The sequence below is a fragment of the Cavia porcellus genome, unplaced genomic scaffold (assembly GCF_034190915.1).
Source record: "Cavia porcellus strain 051 isolate PalLab524CR breed Dunkin Hartley unplaced genomic scaffold, mCavPor4.1 scaffold_10, whole genome shotgun sequence".
Taxonomy (NCBI): domain Eukaryota; kingdom Metazoa; phylum Chordata; class Mammalia; order Rodentia; family Caviidae; genus Cavia; species Cavia porcellus.
The window spans coordinates 61390717-61415020 of NW_026947493.1; the positions used below are offsets into that span (position 1 = coordinate 61390717).

General features: G+C 33.6%; 1 protein-coding gene across 1 annotated transcript in view; it reads left to right on the plus strand.

Annotated features, from left to right (window-relative positions):
- The window catches only part of Cnbd1 (cyclic nucleotide binding domain containing 1), a 349396-nt gene that overhangs the window by 66455 nt on the left and 258637 nt on the right, over positions 1 to 24304 (plus strand). Inside the window, exon 4 of the mRNA XM_063256859.1 lies at positions 5724 to 5879. Within this exon, the coding sequence (XP_063112929.1) occupies positions 5724 to 5879 (156 nt within the window). The remainder of the gene's footprint in view (positions 1 to 5723; positions 5880 to 24304) is intronic.

Genomic DNA, 24304 nt, shown 5'->3' on the forward strand with positions numbered 1-24304 from the left:
ACTGGGGGGAAATCTGTGAGGGACAGATGCATAGGGTCTTTAATGAGTGGGATTTGTAAGACAATACACAAATATTGGAGTACTGACCAATGATTTTATGTGATAACAATATTATCTAAGATTATCTGGTGCTTTAAGATCCAATGAAACTCTAATAGTGGGCAGATATGACATTATTCATGACGACATAGGTAGTGGACTTCATGAAATTATGATTTCAGCTGAAGACGTAATGTAAATATTTGTGCATTGTCTTACAAATCACATTCATTAAAGACCCTAGGCATTTAAGAAGGAAAAGCCTATCTTTTGTACAAAGGGTGTCAGTTCTCTCATTGAAAGTGATACAGCTCTTGTGTTATAGATTCAAAATTTCTTCAGGATCTCTCTAATTTGATAAACTCTTTTGTAACTACAAGTACTCATCATGATTACCTTGCAGTTTTTGTTGTTAAGGAAATAAAAATAATTGGTTTCACTTCTGAATGCATAATGCTGGAAAAAGGGCACACATAAATAATCAGCGTGAGAGCAGATAGGATAGCAGCATGTGATCTCCTGGGTTATTTTTGAAATCTCAGCTAAAGCTGAAAGCTTGACTCTTCTTCCAGGTTGTCTACAATCAGTGTCAGGAAATATGTCTTCTTATGTTCCTAATGGGCCCTTGAAATGACTCCCCAAATCTGTTTGCTCCTCTATTCAACACTTACATTAACTCTATAGAGCTAAGAAATGATTAAGCAGGTTACAAAAAAGCTGTGAATGGAAATTCAAAGCATTTTCAGGCCACATTTTCTCTGCCTTTAATTACGTTCTTCAGTAAATTGGAGGTCAAGTACTGCTTGAGTAACAATACAGCTGAATGGCTAGGGAGACGCTGTGTCTTTTTTTTCAACTATTTTTAATCATCACAGAAAATGTTGGTACTGAGGTAAGTTGTCTACAGATGTGGAAATGGGGTTGGAAAAGGCACTAGATGAAAACCACTTCGGTGAGTTTGTAAAAGCTTGACAAATAGCTAATTTAGGAAAGCTGAACAAAATCAAGGAGCAGTTAAAATTAGATAATGTAGATTTGAAATCACCCAGGTGTGTGACTAATTCAGTAATGTTATGTGGGTGGAGAAAATAGAGTAAAATGGAAAGATACAAATAGTTCATACCTTGGAGCTGAGATAGTGAAGACAGTGGATAATTTTTGCCTGAGTTAATAGTTCAGCAAATGTTTTTGGAGTTGAACTGTCAATAGAAGAAGTTTATGCTATGAGTGACGAAGGAATATGCTATGTGATTATCATTTTAGAAGTACGTATTAATGTTTTGCTGTATTAAAAGTTGCCTTGAGATAACCTAACTTTTAAAATTTTCTTTAATTTAATTTATCCTTAGGAGAAAAAATCCTTGATAATCTTGTGTAAACAATTTGATTTCTTACATATTCCTTTAGCTTGTTATGTGTCCTGGAAAATGTTACAGCTTTGACAAAAGACTATATGTAAATCTAAGTGTTCATTTTTAACTGCACGTTTTCTTTTGCTTTTTGGAAGTGAAAAGAAAGACTGAATTTGGCATGATCACTAGTTTAATAGAAATAAGGTAAATATTGCTCACCTCTAACAAGAAAATATACATTTTTTAAATAAATACACAGATTCCAATGTTACTTGTCAAAAATCTATAATAGACCCTGGACTCTTCAATTTCAACTTTGTATGATTGGCCGCATATATGACAATGTCAACACTCTTGTTCAATACAAGACAAAAACTCAATTACTTCCTGTTGGTAAAAATTTACCCATTGCTATTTCTCTTGTTTGGAATGATATTATGAAACAGTGTTTAAATTACTTTGTTTCTAATTACCATCTAGAAAAATTTACATAGAGCTACTAAAAGTATTTGGCCTATTTTACTTATTTTCTCATTGCTGGAGCAAAATACCTGAGGCTCACAAGTTAAAGGAGGAAAGGTTTATTTTAGCTCACAATTTGTAGGTTTTAGTCCATAGTCAGTTGGCATCAAGGCAGGGAAGCATGGCAGAGGAGGAATGGTCCATGTTATGGCATGCAGGAAGCCATGTGACTTTCTTCTATTTTCCTGTTTACTCTACCAGGATACAAGCCTGTTGCTGGGTGCCCTTGACGCCCAGGGTGTGTCTTTTCTTCTTCAAGTAAGTCAGTCACCCACATGCAGAATTATTTTAAACCAATCTGTGAACTGATCTAGTGTCACATACCCAAAAGCCAGTCATGCCTATCTATAAATCACATGAGTGCTGGGGTGAGACCTAGAAATAAGCCTTAAAAAAGACTAAAGAAAAATTTAGAGGAATAAAAATTGTAGGGTTTTAAGAGTTATAATACATCCATCAACTGAGGAATGGATAAAAAAGTTGTGGTAGTTTTATACAATGGAGTACTACTCAGCTATAAAGAAGGATTCATTGAGATATTTATAAATAAATGGATGCAACTTGATACCATACTCATAAGTGAAATAAATCAAACTCACATGTATAAATGCCGCATAGTCTCCCTAGTGTAAGAAATGGTAAGAGTACATAAGAGTGTATGGTAATCATGATTCTGCATTACATTGCTTTGAAGCCTTATAATGTTTGCCTTCATTAGTTGGAATTTGTTCTGGGTTGTTTGATTTTATTATCTGTGATGGTATGAACAGCTATTTTGAAGAAAACAAGACATTATAATAGCTAGTGCTGATTTAGTATCATCTTACTCTGAAGTCCTACCATGCTTTTGTTCTTTTGTTTCCATTGGTTCTATCATATTGTATCTTATTGGATTTTATTATGTGTAATAGTATAAACAAATTTTCTATGGAAAATGAAATAATGTAGCAGCCATTGTTCATTCTCTGTTATTTGGTTCTGAATGCCCTGTAATACTTTCATTCTCTTGAATGGTTTTATACTATTTTGTTACGTTTGATACTATTGTATGTGAATGTATGCTCAACTATTTCAAAGAAAGAGACATTATGGTAGTTACTGTTATATTGGGTTGTCTTGTGGTGAAATACTGTGTTGCTTACATTGTTCTGTTCTGATCTGCATTGTTATGTCCTCTTTTGTCTTAATCTCTTTAAAATAAAAAAGCGTTTGAAAAAAGAGTTATAATAAAACTGTAAACGGAGGACAAAGCCTTGTGATAAGTCTCTAGACAAATGCACATCTGGGTTTGAGGAAAATATGCCTTCAGAATCCTCCAAGAAAGCTTTATATTTCTTAGTTTTTCATTCAAAGCATCACAAATGGATGTGGCTAACAGTGAATGGGTTGGTATTTGAGATTAAAAATTCTGACTTAAAATTGCAAATATATGACAGTGAAAAATCAATAAGTTCTAGTATAGTTTGGTGCCTTAGCTTTGATTCATGCTTAAATGCAGAGTTTTAGAATTATTGCTTTGCAAAATCAAATTTTGACACAGTCAAAAAAGACAAATAAGATCTTAATCCTACTCCAAGCTTTTAGAATACATTTTACTTTAAAATACCAAATAAGGGACTGGGGATTTAGCTCAGCAGCATAAGCGCCTGCCTGGCAGATGCAAGGTCGTGTGTTTGATCCACAATACCAATAAATAAATAAATAAATAAATACAAATAAGGAGTTAAATTACTTGATAATTTTTATATGGTCATTATTAGTAAGTACATAAAACTAGATCAACTAGATCATCATTAACTATTTTCATTTAAAAATTGAAATAGTTAATAATGTAGGGGTGAGAACATAGAGCAACAAAAAGTTACAACTTGTGAAGTTAGCCACTTGGGAAAATAATTTGACATTACCAGTATAATGTAGTATAAACATAAATTATGACTCAGTTCCACTTCTGAGGCTATCTCTTGAGGTCTTTCATATAGAAGCCTGTTTACAGAAAACCAGCAGAAAACATCTCCTAGGAGACTACCAAAAACTCAAAACAAAATATACAAAAGACTAGCACCACTAACACCAATAAAACTTCTTGGTACATGAATGTGTAATGCAACCTTGGACAGAAGTAAAATGAACCAGCTAGAGTCATTAAATCTCAGGAACACAAAGTTGAAAAATACTAACAAAAAAGTTACAGAAACTATAGGAAGTATTTCATTTCCATAGAGCTCAAAGTATTGAAAATTAAAGTAATCTTTTAAAAGAAATATCTTTTCACAAATGTATTCTGAAATTCAAGGCAGTAATAGAAGTAAAAGTCTGAGTTACCTCTTAAGTGTGTGTCATTTGTCCATAGGGACATTGCTGTAGAATACTGTACACGTTAGTGATGATGTAGTCCTAAAACTCTGGGTGAGTGTACTAGTGTTGTTTTTGTTAGTTTTAAAAATTACAGTACATTATGAACATTTTCGTTTATTTCATACTCAGTAAAAACAAAGTCAAAACTTTCAAATGTCGACATCAAAGATGGGTGTAGAATTATCTTTATAGTTGTTGGTAACACTTTATAGTTATATGGTAACACTTCAGTTCCATAAATAATTCCACACATCTCTATCATTTACCTTGAGTAAAAATTAGTCCACAAATGATTACCTGTGACAATGTTTAAAAAATTGTTTTTCGGTATACTGATTATAATAAGGTAAAATATTTTTGCACAAAATTTTAGAAACTTTAGAAGTTTATTTCCTGGAAAATACCTAGTATCTTCTTTCTGGAATTTTTTGTCTAAGTCTAAGTCTTTTTTCATCTTTCTCTCTCTTTCTCTCTCATTCTGTCTCTCTCTTGTTCTCTCTTTCGCTCTCTGAGCTACTGTCTTTCTCCACAATTTCCTTACCTTGTAAATGAGCAATACTGTTTTCTATTTCACATGATTCATGAGAAAACATGTATGAAATTTGGCAATAACTAGACATTTAAGGATTCAATACGTGTTACTGTGATAGTTTGCTATTTTTACTTTGTATAATATCTATTTTTTATTTTAAAATCTTTTTATGTATATTAATGACCCAGTCTATGATACTCAATCTGTGATTGGGTGGTGATCTCTGGTTATGCTAGCTCTGCAGCACAATGTCTGCCTAGCAAGTGTAAGGCCATGAGTACCGAGAGAGAGAACAAAATGTGCAACCCAAGGCGCCCTTAAATCTATGACAGTGTGACTTTTCTTATCATTTTCCCACTACCCTTGTCTTTTTTAAAAAATAAACAACATTTTTTTCTTTCCGTTCTCTTAAATTTTCAGCTGTTATTAATAGAAATGTTATTTAATGGGAAATGGTCATTCATACATATTTTGGGAACTTTAGTTTGTAACATATCGTACATAGCACAAGCACAAAGGATGGGAACCACCATCAAATGTTCACACTTTGCCAACGGAAAACAAAACTTTTTGCATTTACACTGAAAGCAACTGTTTTGAGCATAAAGAGAAGAGCATTAGTTATTGACTTTAAAAATTTTCCAAAATTACATAAACCTAATACATTATGAAAGATTTTTCAATTGCTTAAGATAGTTATAATTCATTTAACCCAGTCCTTTACACTGAAAATATTTCACAGGTAATTTTTGAGCTTAGCATGACAAATATAACATTACTGAGGTACTGAAAAAAGGATCTATTAATACAATGGCAAATTATTTCAGAATAATGTACTTCTCTTGTTGGGAATAAAGTAAAAATGCCTATAAACTTCACATAGAATGCAATATCATGAAATGCTGTGTTTCTTTGTTCAGAAAACCTAGTGAAGTGACAGATGGAAGTCAATACCAACCTGATGATTCACACAACGTAGCTGTTCATGTTAAAAAAGCGCATGGTGGCTATGCCTTATATGGACCAGAAAAATTCACAGAAACTTTTGAAGAATTTCTCTATATCTTAAAGAAATTGTGAGTATTTTTAATATGCTACTACTTTAGAATAGCTTTTTTTTTTTAAACAAGAAGTTGGTCATTTGCAGATAAGAGCTATATATATTTTTTCGATGTTCTATAGTAGTACTGCAGTGGTGACGAACCTCTGGCACATGTCCCACATCCCATCGTTTATTATAAATTTGAAAGCTCTAAAAGGTTTGTCATCACTGTACAAGTGTTTGATTCCTGAAAATCTGAAATTTTGCTCCAGTATGAATATAGTTCTAATGAACTCAGTCTTTATAGTGTGTCTTGAATATATTGCCAAACTTTATGGTCATCATTTTAAGTTGTACAAAATATGTATTATATACTGGTGTTGCTAAATAAAATTATGCTTGAGATTTCTTTAGCTTTTGACTTGATGGCTTTGTCTAGAATTTAAACTTTAGTCTGTATCATAGAGCCTTTAAGTACATTTACTTTTTAATCCTTTACTGTGGAACAACTTTATGTTCTATTGAGACACAATTGATTTGAGAAGAAGGAAGAAGGGAAAAGAGAAAGAAAAAAAAGGGCTTAAGTCTGAAAGTTTACAGGCTACCAGAGATGGTACTGCATTTGTGAAGAAAAGTTTGAAAATGACCTTGAGAAAATATACTATTGGAATTGAGATTCATAATGGAGACAAAATCCAGAGAAGTCTCAACATCAGAATTGTTCTTAAAAGAAAGATCAGTAACATGAAATGAGTAACTAAAAAATGTAGTATTTTTGTTATGAGTTATAATTTTATTCCATCAGCTCTTTCTTCAAATAGTAATTGCATGCCTGAAAAAAATACAATAAGAACTTCCAGGAAATTTGAGATCATATTTCTGATACTTTTAATGTATTACAGTGATTTATCATAACGAATTGTATGTGTGCATGTGTCTATGTGTGTTTATGTGTGTGTGTAAGTAAGTAATGCTAGTGTGAGTGTAAGCAAGTGTAAGAGACTCATAGAGAAGGAAATCATAACTAACAACCATACAAAATTACAATCAAATTAGTAAATTGTAAAAACATGAAATTCAACTCAAAAATCCTCATTGACTTTGATAAAATATATATTTTATCTGGTAGAAAATAACAGAAGCAGTGAAAGTTATTAGAGATGTTGCAATCATATTCATTTTATTGAATTATTGTGTCAATAATACTAAATTTTATTCAATTTGTTTAGTTTCCATTATCCATGAGTCATGAACTGCTAATTGAGATCACGCTGGCTGGCATGGTTGTGGTAACTCATAATTTCTGACTATAATGTGGCATCATGATGTGGGTTCTGACATGAGGAACAGGAAGAACTCAGCAGTAGAAACTCCCAAGTAGCTATGGTTCTCTAGCAATGTGTCAAAATACAAGGAAGTACATGTAGATTGTTGTTAGAATGGAAACCACAAATAAATAAGAATCCTATTACCATTTTAGCAAACAGCTGAAGTGAGTTCAGGAGCCCTGGTAGAAGGTTGTCCAAGTACAGGGAAGACAAGAAACCACTTTGCTGTGCCATTATATGGAAATTCATGGGTTGCATTTAACATCCAGTCTCCAACTACCCAGGACAATGGGTCAGTGTCAGTTTCCAGTACTTCTCTCTCCACTCCTGTGTGACAGACAGGTGAATGAGGTAGTCCTGCCATCAGGTAGGACTCCAGTCTCTCACTATCAGAGGCTCAAAGCCTGTCTGGGAGGATTGGTCACATGGAAGATCTCACCACCGCGAATGGCTGGAGCTGTGGCATCTGCTGAGTTACAAAAATAAAGTAAATGGGAAGGGAACTCAATTCATGTGATGTTTAATATTCATATAAAGCTTTAAATTCTATGCAGAAAATGTGTGATTTAATCCTCATATCAATACTTTGTGGTAAGTTGAAATTTATAAAAGCAGTGTATATGGTAATTCCATAGTCTATGTTTTCCTGTAGGGCATGATTTTTCTTATTTCTGCTTGGGGACAGTAGTATGTTAGTTTTTATGTTGTGTAGAAAATGATGATCAACTTGGTGCCTAAAAGTAAAATTCATTTCTCATTTCTCTGGGCAAATTTTATCTGGTCTGCTCTGTATCTCAAGATTTAAACAAAGTATGTACTATGATGTGTTTATTTGTGGAGGATGGAGAGAATTTAATTGCTGGTGGCTGTAGGACTGAAGTTTCCACTTTTGCTAGCTTCCAACTGGGGCATCAGTCCTAGAGCCCTCACAGATCCTTGTCAGGTGGTGCGCTGTCTCATTCCTTCTTGTACCAGGTAATCTTGTATCTTCAAAACCAGCAATGGAAGTGTTTATCTTTCTCATTCTCCTAAGTTTAACAAAATTATAACTTAGTAATATGTCTCTCTATTCCAAAACTGTTGCCATAACCATAAAATATTAAAAACCTGATGTGCTACATTGCATTGGCAACTTCATCACTTCAACTTCTACTGGATCAGATTTTCAATTTCATGCTTGGTGAGAAGAAGGATATATATTTTGGTTAAATCATTAGTATTAGCATTAAAATTGTAGCGTTGATGCCAACAAAAAGATGTGAGCAACAGAGGATACTGTGCAATTGGGAAGTAGCTTGTAAAGGGGGGGGGTGGAGGGAAGAGAGAGAAAGAGAGGTGAGAGAAAGGAAGAGAGAAACAAAGTTGGGAGCCTCTTTCTTAAATATTGTATTTTAAGGCAGCAGACTAGTTAAAGTTATATATATATATATTTATTATAATATACCTACTAAATATATATAAATTTATGTGTATATGCATATAATATACATATATATTAGTTAAATATTAGAATGTAAGTAACAGCACCTGACCCCAGTTAGTTAAAACAACTAGAAAGCAGGAGTGGAGAGTCCATTGAAGAATATTAGATATCTCTCAGATGGAAGAACAATAACAATATGGAGAAGATAATAGGAAATCTAAGTTGATTTTGAAATCTCTTTAAGGTACAACATTGAAATCAAACAGGTGTCACTACCTTCAGTAGGGAGTTATCTGGTTTACACTTTAATTTCAGAAATAGTCAGATTTTTGTAGTATACATTTGAATAAATGTAATGTGCTCCTTGAATAAATGTTAAGAAAAGTGCACTTTCATGAGTATTTTTACTGAGTAAATATACAGTCGATAAAGGCAAGCATTTCAAGAGGAAAAGTATTTCAGGAGTGAACAGTGAGCACAATGCTAATTTAAAATCTGTAAACTAAAACATGACTTGCAATTTTAATTTCTAATTTACTGATTAATAGTTTACTCTCTAAATAATGAGCTCAACATATGTTTCAAATTTCTTAAATATTTCTAGTAATGTTCCACATGGTTAGGCTGCAGAAAAAATCATGTCTTGACCATCATGGAACTTGTATTCTAAAGTAAGAGACAGGTAATAAGCATGAAATGTCTTATATGATTAGGGATAAATTCTAGGACAGTGATCCTCAATCATTTCAGCAGAAGGAGTTTGGGATGATTCAAGTGCTTTACATTTACAGTAAATTTAATTTCCATTATTATTACATTGTAATATATAATCAAATAATTATGCAACTAACTACAATATAGAATAATGGGAGTCCAAGCTTGTTTTCCTATGATTAGTCCCATCTTAGAGTGATAGGAGACAGTTTGGTGGCATACCTGAAGTGTGTTGCAAATGTCCAGTCTACACTGTAATCTAATTTGGGTTACCATTAAATGTTAGCTTACTTGTCGCTTGTTGCTCTCTAATAGAATTTTGATCTGAATTTGCAAGAAACTTTATGGTTTCTATTCAAATATCTCTGCTAATGTTAATCTGTATTTGCAGATGTTCCCCAGCACTAGTATCACTGCCTTAGTTGCACCTCAAATCATCAGGCATGAGATTCTCATAAGGAGCACACGTGCTAGATCTCCACAATGGGATCTGCACTGCCATCAGAATCGGTTGCTGTTGCTGATCTTGCAGGACGTTGAACTCAGAAGGTCACATGAACAATGGGAGGATGCTATAAATACAGACAAAGCTTTGCTTTGCTGGTCCATTGCTTATCTCTTGCTGTGAGGCATGGCTCCTAACAGTCTGCAGACTAGTAGCAGTCCACGACCTCGGGGTTAGGAACCTGTGGGCTAGAAAAAAATTACGAATCCAGAAAAAGCAATAGAGCTTAGTGGAAATGATTACAAAAATCTTTTTTAAAAGGTAAACTGATCAGATAATTTTTTTTAAATGAGAGAGCTAGCTAAGTAAATATCTCAGGCACAGGCATTCTATGCAGAAGAAACACAAATACAAGAATGGCAGAGGTGTCAGCATGGTTTGAAAATAGTGAAAACAACCCCATATTAACTCATGAGGAGGACATTACTGTGACAGAGCATGGGAAAAGGCAGGGAGCTGGTAGAGAAGAAGCCTCAGAGTGGACATGAGACAGCCTCTTGTTTAGGATGTGTAGACTGTGATAGAATCTCAGGGTTGCTGCGACTGCATGTTATTATTCATATGATGATAGATCATGTGTAGGTAATGGGCTGTCAGTGTCATTAGGAGATTGGGGTAAACTCATACAAAGTTTGGAATTAGTCTAGATAACAAGTGACTGTGGCCCCCATTCTATATTAGAAAGTCTAATTGAGCATGCAGAATTTAATTTTGTTTCTGTTTGCAAGACAGAGCATGATTTTCTTTATGGTCTTGCGTGGAGATCTTTGCCCCACTCACCATTACGCTGGAGAATGAAGGCCGTCACTTAGTGCTCTCCCAAGATTTATTTGATTACATTGTCTGATAACATCTTTTAAAAAGATAATTGTGAAATAATTTGGTACAAATAATTTGTTTGTTTGTAAATGACTAATCTATGAAAAAAGGGATGCATATGTGTGTTTATAGAGTTGTGAAAAGGTAGGAGAAGGGAGAAACTTATAGATGAGCTGTGGAAATAGTTTATGCTCCTCTGAGAAAACTTGGCCCAATTGTTTTTTCTTCTGCTTTCTCCAATTAAAGACGTTTCCTTTGAGGGAAGGAAGCCTCTGCAGATCATTATGTGTCAGTGGAGCAGTGAGGCAAAGCCACTTCTCAGGAGTGACTCAGAGGAATTGCTCCCTGCAAGAACATCAGGATTTTTGTCATTTAGATTCAGGCTGTTTGAAATCCAAATACAGTATGGTTCCTCCACTCTTGTCCTCTAGCGAAATGGCATATAAGATGAGGGGTTGTAGTCTCAAACCATATTTAAAGGCTCGGTGCTAATAAGAGAAAAACACACAGTGGAGCTATTAATTCTGTTAAAAGCACAGCATTTGGAAGAAAACTGCATTGTAATGGGCTGGGTAAGTTGGGAGGAAAAGCTTTATTTGAAGCTAAAAGGGAACATATGTTAATAAAGAATCATGTATATAATGCAAATAACTTAGATTTAAGACAGAAACAGTGATCATTTATGACATCATAATAGTACCTAAAGGAAGAGAATTACTTGTGGTAAGAAGATGAGTTGACTAAGGGTGGAAATTAAGCTGAATCTTTGCAGATGTGAGAGTAAAACGCTTACTAGGATGTATACATTGAAAAATAGCTGGTCTGTGATCCAGAAGAACTGCATTAGGAATGGGATGCTTCCAGTTGCTAACTGGGTGGCTTTGGGAAAAATTTTCCTTCTCAATGTTCAATTCATTAATGTATCAAACGGGCATAATTATTAACTTCATGGTGTCATTCCTGCTGATCAGCCTAGAGAAATTAGATGAACTCCCATGAATTTTACTTGCACATATTAGGTCCTGCATAAATTTCAAGCTCTCCCTTCCCAAAGAATATGATACATCTTGATTGAATTTTTGCAAAAGACTTTGGCATGTACTTTCCATAGCTGAATTATAAGGGGATCTCTAGTGCCTCAGAATAACAGTATGTCCTATTTCTTCCTTCAGGAAAGAATATATAAATTTCTCTCACAATTTATTGTTAAATAGTAGCTATTGCTTATCAAGCTTAGTTTATCAAGTTACCTGTGATATTTTCATATATGGTTTAAGAAATTATTTGATTACATACAAATAGTATTATTTTAAAAATTGTATTTTTACATCACTGTTATATTGTTAAGAAATACATTTTTATTATAATGTTTCTTATACAATTATCATTTTACTTTTAATATGCTTTTCAGGATAGATGTAAATTTTTAAACTAAGCTTTCTCATTTTGGGTGGCTATTCTTGCATTTCATTAGAATCTTATGACTAATGGGAGTTTTAATAATGTGTGGTATTACAGATTTATTTACTTAGAAGTTTCAAAAACAGTGCTGAATTTCTTGATTGAAAATTGTAATGAAAATCAATATGCAAGTTTTTATAAGAAGTATTTTCTGAATTCTTCAATATAAACATGCAGAAATTGTTAAGTTACCCCATTATGACTTCATTTTCTCACAGGCACTCTCATATTATCATCTGAAAATCTCATGTACAGTTTATGTTAATTTTTTCACTTAATATGTAACACTTGGGAATTTGTCACATAAAAACCCTAAGTTGGTCACAGAGGGAGAAAGGGAAGAATGGTAGCGAATCACAACAGGGCAACTTCCTCAGGTCTTTGGGGAATTCACGTGGAGAATCACTGTGAATTTTTGCATAAAAATGTATTGGACAAAAATCAAATAATTGTCCATTTCATATATTGTAATTCACATGGTTTTTGGAAAAAGGAAATAAATTGTAGCCTCTGGGTACCAACGAGTTTGCTGGAATAGAACGTAGTAGTTTTGTATTTATATAGCTAATCTAATTTATAACAAGTATAATTTATATACTATATAATTCACACATGCAAAGTGCACAGTTCAGTGGCTTTTAGAGTAGTTGTAGAATTGGTATCCATCACAAGTTTAAAGCCTTTTCCTTACCTCCAAAAGGAACATCACACTTCTTAGTCATCATCCCTCAATCACACTTATCCCCAAACCTAGACAAATTCATCTACATTGAGTGTGTAGATTTTGTTTTAAACTATTTGTATAAGCAAGATCACTTACTGTATGACCCTTTTAACTATTTTCTCTAAGTTATTATGTTAACTTCAACGTTCATTGGAGTGGTAGAATAATAAAGAGAACACAAAATCTTTTAAAAATTTTTGTTTCTTATTTTATGTAATGTTGGGGTCTGTGCCTACATCCTCAATCCCCCAAATGGGTGCACGGCAAACACCCAAAGGAATGATCTTTAGGGCTTCAGGAGGACCAAAATCCTCTGTAGAGTTCATAACTCTGTTAGCTGGCCCACCTATTGATCCTGGGCAGCCCGTGTTTATTCAGAACAAGCAAGGAGTTAAGTTGAAGATGCAGGAAACCTGAGCAGAATCTTGGGAAGGGTTCAAGGACCCCTCAGAGCAACAGATGATGCTAATTAAGAAAAGCTATCCAGAAAGTCTTCAGGTGGCCTTAGCTGTGGCCTATCTTGCCCCTGAGGTGTCTCTTTGTTCTCAGTTTAGCCATGCCTGGGCCACAGCACAGCTCTGCACGTTTATTTAGTAACAACAGCTCCAACAATGTAACAATTATTTTAAGTTATTACAAATATGCATTATTTTATAAAAATTTAGCATCTCAAAATTTTAATTTAATCTTAACTTACCAAAGTGTCTTGGTTTCACATGCATGCAACTGTGTTTCCTATACATAAATAGAATGCTTTTATACTTTAAGAGCAGTTATCTCATGGTAGGAAGAATTATTATGTAAACAAAGTCAAGTGGAGTGTGGTTATACCATATATTGAAAACGTTGGCAAGACCTGGTTGTTTTTAGTAGATTGTAGGTCTGTGTGTTAATTTTTGTCTTTCAAATAGTGGATCTACCTGCAGAGAGACTGTAAATAATTTGACAGGTAGTCTTCAAAATTCTGGGGAATGATTCTACTACGCATCTATTATTGTAGTACTTTAATGGTATTGCTAAGTATTCAAGGATGACATTATGTTAGGCAGGTTCTATAAGCTTCGGTTTTGTTAAAAGAATTAGAATATGCTCAGGAGTCTATGTGTTTGCAGTATTCATTTGTGGCTGTCATCAAACTCGTGTATCTACTTTCCTATCCCACAATCTGCTGAAATTTGTTTTTAAAATGAGCCACTCTATTGGGCTTGTCAGGGTAGCAAGTTAGTCCATCAGCATGACTGAATGTTCTTTCTTTTTTATTTTATATTCAAAAAGGGTAAAGCTAAACATAACAAAGCAGAACAAAGCAGATCAGAAGAAAACAATGTAAGAGACACAGATTTTAATGCAAGACAATAGGAGATCTACAGTGGCTACCATATTGTCTCTTGTTTTCTTCTAAATGGTTGTCTATATCTTCACATACAACGAATTCATACAAAACAAAATAGTATAAAACTGATCATAACAGAGTAGTGAAGGCATTATAAGACTACAAAACCAGACAATATGAAAATTAAAAACAGCTGCCATAATGTCTCATGTTCTCTTTAAAATAGCTGTCCATACCTTCATGGATGTTGAAATTAATACAAAACAGACTAAAAACCACTCTGAACAAGAATAGAAACTTTACCGGATTTCACAGCATGATGATATGGAATCAGCAGTGGATACCATAATGTCTGTTTTTCTTCAAAGCAGTTGTTCATTTCATCACACATAATGAAATCAATTCTCACAAACTGTTTAGTAGAAGCTCTAGGTATGTGTAAGTCTCTACATGTATAAATATCCTTTATACATTAGAGGGAAAAACAAAATAAAATAAAACAAATTGCTAGAAAAATAAGAAACAAAAACATAAATAAATAACAATAGCAAAGAGCCCAAAACAATAATGACGTAGACCTTCAAAACCTGTGATAAGAAGAGAACGAAGGTTGATATTTTAAATAGTGATCATAAAGAGTTCCTTAGGTCACCTGACACAAACATGAAAAAATTGTTCCAATCCTACGAGTGTTAACATTTTGTTCCAAGAACTTATAGAATTTGTAGCACACTCATCTTAGCTATCCTAAGTGTGTTTATACAAATTTAGATATTTTTTATTTTCCCTTCCTTTTTCTTTTACCCCCTTTTCCCTGAAATATTTTTTTGCAGTTTGAGAAGATTCTTATTTTTTCACTGAATTAATTGAGTATGTTGTACCTTATGTACTATTACCATGTCTTACACTAGGGAGACAATATGGTATTTACACATGTAAGTTTGATTGATTTTACTTATGGATATGGTCTTGAGTTGCATCCATTTACTTATAAATATCTCAATGTGATCATTCTTTATAGCTAAGTAGTACTCCATTGTATAAAAATATCACATCTTTTTTTATCCATTCCTCAGTTGATGGACATTCAGGCTGTTTCCAAGATCTGGCTGTTACAAACTGTACTGCTATAAACATGGGTGCATATATATCACTGTGGTATAATGTTTTGAGTTCTGGGAATATACCCAGAAGTGGAATAGCTGGGTCAAATGAGACTTCCAGTCCCAGCTTTTTGAGAAATCTCCAGACAACCTCCACAGTGCTTGCACCGGTCTGCACTCCAACCAGCAGTGCAGAGGAGTTCCTTTTTCCTTGAAGCCTCCCAGCATTTGTTGTTGGTAATTTTCTTGATCCTGGCCTTTCTTTCTGCAGTGAGGTGGAATCTTAGTGTGGTTTTAATTTTCATTTCTCTAATGACCAATGATGCTGAACTTTTTTTTTCATGTATTTACTTATCATTTGTGTTTCTTCATCTGAGAACTGTGTATTCATCTCAGATACCCATTTTTGGATTGGGTCTTTGAATTTTGGGGATTTGATTTTTTTAAAAAAATATTTATATGTTCTAGACAGAACTCCTTTGTCTGAGGGACAGTTCACTAAGATTTTATTACAGTTTGTGGGTTTTCTTTTCACTATGCCAGAGATTTATTTCAACATGCAAAAACTCTTCAATAAGACATTATACCAGTTATTGATTCTGGGAAGTATTTCCCGAGTGGTTTGATTCTGGTTCATGAATTCTCTACCTACCCCTATGTCTTCAAGATTTTTACCTACTTTGCCTTCCAACAGATTTAGTGTTTCTGTTTTAAGATTTAGACTTTTGATCCATTTTGACTTTAGATTAGTATATCGTGATAGACATGGGTCTAGTTTTAGTTTTGGCATATGGAGAGCCAGTTTTTCCAGCACCATTTATTAAAGAGCCTATGTTTCTTCCAGTGGATGTGTTTGATCCCTTTATCAAAGATAAGGTTGCTGAGTGTGTTAGTAGTTTTAGTTGTTTCTTCTAATCTGTTCCATTGATCTTCATGTCTGTTTTTATTTCAGTGCCACACTGATTTTATTACAGTAGTTTTGTAGTATAACTAAAGTCAGGGATTGTGATGCCTCCTGCCTTGCCTTTGTTGCTCAGATTTGCCTTTGCTATCTATTCTAGGTTTCTTCAGGTTCCAGATGAATTTTCGGAGTGATTTCTCTAGTACACTAGTGGTATGTTGGTTGGCATTGCATTAAATCCGTATGACAGTCTTGGGAGAATGGCCATTTTCACAATGTTTGTTCTACCTATCCATGAACAAGGGATGTCTTTCCATTTTCTGAAGTCTTCTTTGGTTTCTTTTTTTCAGGTATTATGATTTTCCCTGAATAGATTTTTTGATTGATTCCTAAGCATTTCATTATTTTGATTGCTGTTTTGTATGATGTGGATTCTCATATTTCTCTCTCAGTGATATTGTTGTTAGTGTATAGGAATGCTATTGATTTTTGAGTGTTGACTTTGTATCCAGCTACATAACTGAATTTGTTTATTATGCCTAGGAGTCTTTCAATAGTGTTTTGGTGTTTACTATGTAGAGTATCACGTCATCTGCAAATAATGATAATTTAGCTTCCTTTCCTTTCATTATTCCTTTTATTTTTCTCTCTTGTCTAATTGCTCTGACTAGTATTTCCAGCCTTGATTTTATGGTAAAGGCTTTCAGTTTTTGGCCATTTAATATAATGCTGGCTGTTGGTTTGTTATAGAAGACTATAGACCATCTATTCCAATTTTCTGTCAGGTTCCTGTCATAAATAAGTGTTGGACCTTATCAAAAGCTTTTTTGCACTTATAGAAATGATGGCATGGTTCTTATTTTTGGCTCTGTTGATGTGGTGGATTACATTTATCGTTTTGTGTATGTTGAACAATCCCTACATTCCTGGGATGAATCCCATTTGGTAATAATAATTATCTTGATGATTTGGTTCATTCTGCTTGCCAATATTTTATTGAGAATTTTTGCATCTATGGTTATTAGGGAGACTGGCCTGTAGTTCACTTTTTTTAGTTGGGTACTTCTCAGGTTTTGGTATTAGAGTAATATTTGCTTCCAGGAATGAGTTATGGAGAATTGCTTCCCTTACAATTTCTTTGAAGAGTTTGAGGAGTGTCAGCATTAAATGTTCTTTGAATTTCTTGTAGAATTCAGCAGTGAATCCGTCTGGACCTGGGCTATTCTTTGTTGATAAGGATTTAATTACATTTTCAATTTCATTAATTGAAATTAGGTTATTCAGCAGATTTACATCTTCCTGACCCAGCTTTGGTTATTCATATGTTTCTAGCAATGTGTCCATTTCTTGTGTTGTGAAACCTGTGAGAGTAGAAGTTATCAATAGTTATTGATGATCTTCTGTATTTCCACAGGATCAGTAGTGCTTTCACCCTTTTCATTTCTTATTGCATGAATTTGAATTTTTCTTTCCTTTTTAAAAATAGGTTGGCCAGGGGCTTATCAATTTTATTTATTCTTTCAAAGAATCAACCCTTTGATTCATTCATTCTTTGTATCGTTTTCTTAGTCTCTATTGCATTGATTTCTACTCTGACTTTTATAATTTCCTCCCTTCCTTTCTTTTTCCTATTCTTTTTCTATATATTTAAGGTGTAGCATCAGGTTGTTTATTTGTGTTTGTTCTGTTTTCTTGTTGTGGGAACTCACTGCAATAAATTTTCCTCTGAGGACTGCTTTCATTGCATACCACAGGTTCCAGTAAGTTGTATTTATATTTTCATTTGCTTGTAGATATTGTTTAATTTCTTCTTTAATTTTCTTTGTGACTCACTGATTGCTCAGAAGTGTATTATTCAATTTCCATGTGTTCATGTGGTTTTTGCAGTTTCTTTTATCATTAGTTTCTAGTTTCATTGTGCTTTGGTTTCATAACATGCATGGGATAATTTAATTATTTTGCATTTACTTAAGCATGTTCTGTGGGTTAGTATATGGTCTATTTTAGAGTATATCCCATGGTCTGCTGGGAAGAATGTATATTCTGTCATTTTTGAGTGGAACACTATTTATATGTCCACCAAATCCATTTGTTCACAGGTGTTACTTAGTTCTGTTACTTCTTTGCTGATTTTCTGTCTAATTAATCTGTCTTTTTGTCTTAATGGCATGTTAAGGTCTCCTATTATAATTGTGCTATTGCTTACTTGATTTTTCATTTCTGTTAATATTTGTTTTGTATAACTGGGTGCTCCTAAATTCGGTGCATATATGTTTGATTATTACCTCTTCCTCTTGAAGTTTTCCCCTAATACTAGTAGTGACCTTCTTTGTCTCTTTGGATCATTTTTGATTTGAAGTTCACATTGTCTGCAAACAGAGCTATCTCTGCTTTTTTTGGGGGGCGTGTTTCTTTTGCATGGTATATTGTTTCCCATCCTTTGACTTACAGTTTCCTTGTGGGTTAGATAGATTTCTCGTATACAGCATATGGTTGGATGTTGTTTCTTGATCCATTCTGCCAGTCTGTTTTTTAAATTGGTGAATTGAGGCCATTTATATTAATGATTATAACTGAAATATATTGGTTTATTTTTGACATGTTATTTTTCTGCTCTTATTTTTCCACTCTGTTTAATTTTCTCCCTTGCTTAGTGGTTTTTTCCTATCTGTCTAGAATGTCTTTCAGTGTTCTTCGCAGGGTTGGTTTGGTGGTCATGAAGTTTTTCAGCTGTTATTTGTTGTGGAAGTATTTTATTTCTCCATGGATTTTGAAAGATAGTTTTTTTGGGTTACATCAGTCTGGGTTTGAAGTCATTTTCCTATGTGATGTGAAATGCTTCACTCCATGCTCTTCTTAATTTCATTGATAGTGTTGAGAGATCTGCTGTGATTCTGATAGGCTTTTCTTTCTAGGTGATCTGCCTCTTTTCTCTAACAGCTTTTAATAATCTGTTCTTATGTTGGATATCTGGGATGTTGACTATTATATGTCTAGATATAGTTTTATTTTGAGGCTATTTCAGTTTCTATATACTTCACTGATATGTATGTCAGTTTCCATTCTCATCTTTGTGAAATTTTCAGCTATTATTTCTGTAAATAGCCTCTTGTTATATTTTATATTGTCACCTTTTTCATTTATATGTATCAATCTTATGTTCTTTTTCTTTGCATTATCTTGCAGTTGAATTTTTATTTCCTGATTCCTAGTTATTTGTAAAAGATCTTTCCTTTCCTGTTCACTAGATGCAATCTTGTCTTAGAGTTCTGAAAGTCTTCACTTTCTTTGAGGCAGTTTTGCCAACTTTCAATGGAATTTTTGATTTCCTGTCTATCTCTGTGAATCTGTTTCATATATTCTGTTTGTTTCTTATATTATTCATTCATGGTTTCCATATTTAGGCATTATTCCTCTAATTTTAAAACTATGTTTTCTTTAGATGTATTCAGTATTTTTTTCATTGCATTTGTCATTTCTTTTTTTACCTAGGAGATTATTTCTGATCTGAGTTATTTTCATAGCTTCCCGGAATTGCTTCTTTACTTCAGTTGCTGTCATTTCAAGAATTTCAGGTGTGTGGCTTACATTTTGATCTATTTCTGTGTCTCCTTAGCTTTCTTGGGATGGGATGGAAGTTTGAGATTGCATTTTGCTCTTTGGTTTTGTCATTTTACTATATTCCCTTATTACTATATTCTCATTAGCTGAATGGAAGTTCTCAGTTTTTTTTTTTTTTTTTTTCTTGAGAGTTTTTTTTTTTTTAAATATCTATCCCTTTCGCAGGGCGTTTCCCCAGTTGAGTGGAGGTCCTTAGACCTTACCATAAGGCTCCAGTCACTTGGGGTCACCAAGCCGGGCCTACAATTCTCATAACAAAGCACCAAATCTTCCCTATGGGCTGGAAAGCACTGCATGCAATTTAGGCTTCCCAGGTCAAAGGCAGGCAGCTGAGGTCAGCTCTGGAGTCACTGGGCGGGGCTCAGACAGGCCCAGAGGGACCTCCCAGTGCATCCTCCAGTAATGTGGTAGGTGGGGTGGTGTCTGCCAGTCTCCCAGCAAAGCCTCAAAGCTAATATAGGCTGGATAGCACTGCACAGCCTTTAGTTGTGTCAGGCTGAATTCTGGCAGCTCAGCAATTGCTGGCCAGGGCCTGAAGAGGGACCTCCTGGTGCATCCTCCAGTGATGTAACAAGTGGGGCACAGTATTATCAGTCTCCCAGCAAATTGCCAAAGCTTCCATGGGCTGAATAACATTACACACACTTTTAGCAGGCCAGGCAAAATGAAAGTTCCTTCATCTTCATTACAAAACTAGATTTGGCAAAAACGCTTTTTGCACAGCACACATTTCCAGTTTTAAAAGCTTGAAAATTAGCATTATATCCTTGAAAAAAATTCGAATATTGATTTTTTACTCTTTATTATTTGACATCACAAATTTAACACCTTAAGATAATTTATAGTTATTTTAATGTTTATAATAGTTAGTATTCTTATGTGAAAATATCAGAACCTCATTTATCTTTTGGTTATTTAGGATGGCTCCTTTCTAATGGAATTATTAAAAAGTGTAAAGTGCAGATAATTGTTTTTATAGTGTAAATTGCATTTGTTTTGGGGATGATGAACTAATTGATATTACCCTACAGGTGAACATTTAGTTCCAAATTTCTTTTGGCTTCATAGAATAAAAGCCTTATTTACTTTAAAGTTATTTTAATTTGCTTTTCTTTGCTTCCTTTTTAAATTTATTTTTTTTTACATATTGGCCATTTTTAGTTGGTTAAGAATGAGCTATCTGACAATAGACTTTAGAATATTTTCTGTCGTTTTGACATGAAGTGCTTATATAGATTATATAGATACACTATGAATATAGCACAATTAATGGAATGGAGAATAAAATTCTTCAGTAAAGAATTTTACCTTGATATTTGTTCAGTATATATTTGCAGGTCATGCAAGAATTTGACAAACATCTATAGTGAACATATATATGTATGTACATGTATGTGCATATGTATATGTACCATATACAGTACATAGTATATGTTATTAATGTAACAAAAAGATGCATTGAGTTATAATTTGCACACAGCAAAATGTATATTTTACATTTTATAATTTGAGAAATATAGACATCCATGCAGACCTGTAAAACTATCATTTCAGTAAGATGTTCCTTATTTCCCTTCTAAATAGCAATTAACTTAGTGGATATATCCCATTGCATCTATGTATTTGTTATAGGACACTTATGGCTTTTACAGAATTATCATGAATATTCATGCATAAATCTTAGTATGAGCATCTGCCTTTGTTTTTCTTGAGCAAACACTTTGAACAGCTTGATCATAAATGGTAGATATATGTTGAGACTTTTTTTTAACAACTGCATACTGTTTTCCAAAATGGTTGTACCACATAGTATTCTCATCAGCATGAAAGTTTGTGTTTTTGCTGAAAATAGAATACTAGATTAGGAGTCATTTCATTTCACACCTATCATTTTGCTTCATATATAAACTTGGTTTCAGTCCTGCTACTGTCTTTGAAAGTAATGACTTTTCCTTCTTTCCTAGCTGCTTATCTGTTTCTTCTTTTAAGTTTTACTCTAATTTGCTTAGAGATTTTTGTTTGTTTTTTCTTTGATTTATAGTTTTTCTTGAGGCCCAGGACTGATATTTATTAAGCTTTTGAAAATTCTTAATTATTATTCTATCAAATATTACTTCTGATAAACTCCTTTTCTATGAAGATGTAAGGGCTTAGAAATAGGATAATGGAATAAAAAAATTAAAACAGTGGGAGATGACAAGAGAAAAGGATGACAAAGGATCCTTTTAAGGAGTAGAAAAATAGTTATAAAACTTGATTAAAGGTAGCAAGAGAAACAAATAAGAAGTAGAAAATAAAAAATGACAGGCAGAAGAAATAATACAGAGAACAAAAATAGAAAAAAAATTAAAAGAAAAAAGAGAAAAAATAATAAGAAAAAAGGCAAATTCCCCAGGCTCCAATAAAAGAAAAAAAAAAAAAGAGGAAAAAAAAAATGAAAAACAAGAAAAGAAAGTAAGAAAATAAGCCCCAAAACAGATAAAAAAATCTTGATATTTTTGAATTTTTTTTTTTTTTTTGTTCCAGGATCTACAGCTTTACTGTCCAGGAAATCATGGTTTCCTTTACCTAATGTATGGACTTTGAGTTTCTGAGATGCTTTCCCTCTTTTGCAGAGACCTCTGTGTACATTCCAGACTGTAGCAGTGTCCATACCAAAATGTATACTTGCTCATATTGGCAGACTGGGAAGGCAGTCAGACTTTAGATATACACTACATGAAAGCAGCGGGGCAAGGGCTCAAGTACTTTATGCCGGCATTTTCAGACTCAGCTGTTTCTGAGTTCAAGCTGGGTCTGAGTTCTCACCAGAGGTTCAAGGCCTATGTCCCTGTGGGCCTGAGTTTAAACTTCTCTGGAGATCTCCTTGTAGCCACTCCCTGTCCACAGCTCTCCACCATGGTTGTCTCTCATCCAGTCACTGTGGGAAAGTAATACTGGAAGCCCTAAAGTGAAGTTGCTTTTTAGTCATTATGAGTCACAGATTTAAATAATCAATTCCTTTCCCAATGTTACCTGATTGAGTACTTTCTGGTGATATGGAAATCACCCACACCAGAAATCCTTCTCCAGCTGCTGTCTGCATTGGGGAAGGTGTATGCTTGGAGTCAAAATGTGTTACTTTTGCATTTCATAGCTTCCATAGGAGAAAGTCAGCAGCCTTTGTTTCCTGAGTGTCTCAGCTCTGGGAGTTTATCTTGCTTCTGTAAAGTTAGGTTCCCTTCCCCATGAGCCACAAGCAGAAGTGAGAGTTCAGATTCTTTTGTTATTTTCTCTACTTTGTGGATTATATCTCCAACTTTTACTTTTTTCTTCACCAACTTGTTATTTACCAGTTTCTGGACTCTAGATCTTGGAGAGGCTGAATTTTGCTGCCTTCCCTACCCAGTTTCATCTATGACTCCTTCTTGATACCTCTATGAAGTCTTTCCTGATACATTAGGTAAAATTCTAGTTACTTTTTCATACTTCTATGTGTATGATTTTATTGATTTTTTAAAATTTTATTGGTTCTCAAATAGTTTCATTTATTTTCTTGGCCAGTAACAAAATATCTCACTTGCATAACCTAATGTTACACCATTGTTAATGAACTAGAATCTTCCTACATGGTAATGGGAGCCTGTTTCCTTTCGACAGTTTGGTTCGTGCTTTGCAGAGAATTCCTGGTATACAGTAGGTACTGAAGAATATTAACATAGTAAGTGGATCCAGCTATTATTAATAGTTGTTTTCCAGACTAAGTTAAAAGTGAAATATCATGGAAAAAATTGTAAACTGTAGTGATTCAGAAGTTATGTTGGAGTGAAAAAAAGTTTTATGTGTCTTTACAGTTCTGAAATTTTTCTTGCCAATTTGACACTTTGTGTTTTGTAATACAAGGTAGAATTCCTTACAGCTTGAACTACAAATTTGGATAATCAGATGATGTTATTGATTCCTCTCAAGTGAATTGAAGTAGATGGGCTAAAGGGATTTAAAACAACTTTAATTTCACTTTTTTTTTTTTTTTTACAAAAAGCAAGAATAGGACAATTTATGATAATGTGTATATGCATATTTTTTTTCTCTAGGCTCTTCATGGAGTAGAGTATTGCTAAATATTTTTGACTATGACACAAAAAAGAATTCAGTCTTCCAGTATTTTTAGTAAAAAATATATCTCAAATAACTATGAAAAGGCAGGAAATAAAATATTTTATCCTACAACTATAATGGCAGAAGTTAAAAAATATGATTTAAAATATTTTATTATTTTACATATTGATATCTAGTTTTCTCAATACTATTTATTGTAAAGACTGTCCATTTTCTAATGCGTGTGCTTGACATCTTTTTTGAAAATCAGCTTTCTATAAATTCATGGGTTTATTTATGGGACATCTAACTTATTACAGGATTCAATGTGCTGTTATTTTGCTAGTACTATACTCTTCTGATTAATAGACCTTTGTAATATATTTTAAAACCAGAGTATAATGTCTTCAGGTTTGTTCAAGTTTTCTTTGGCTATTTCAGATATTTTAT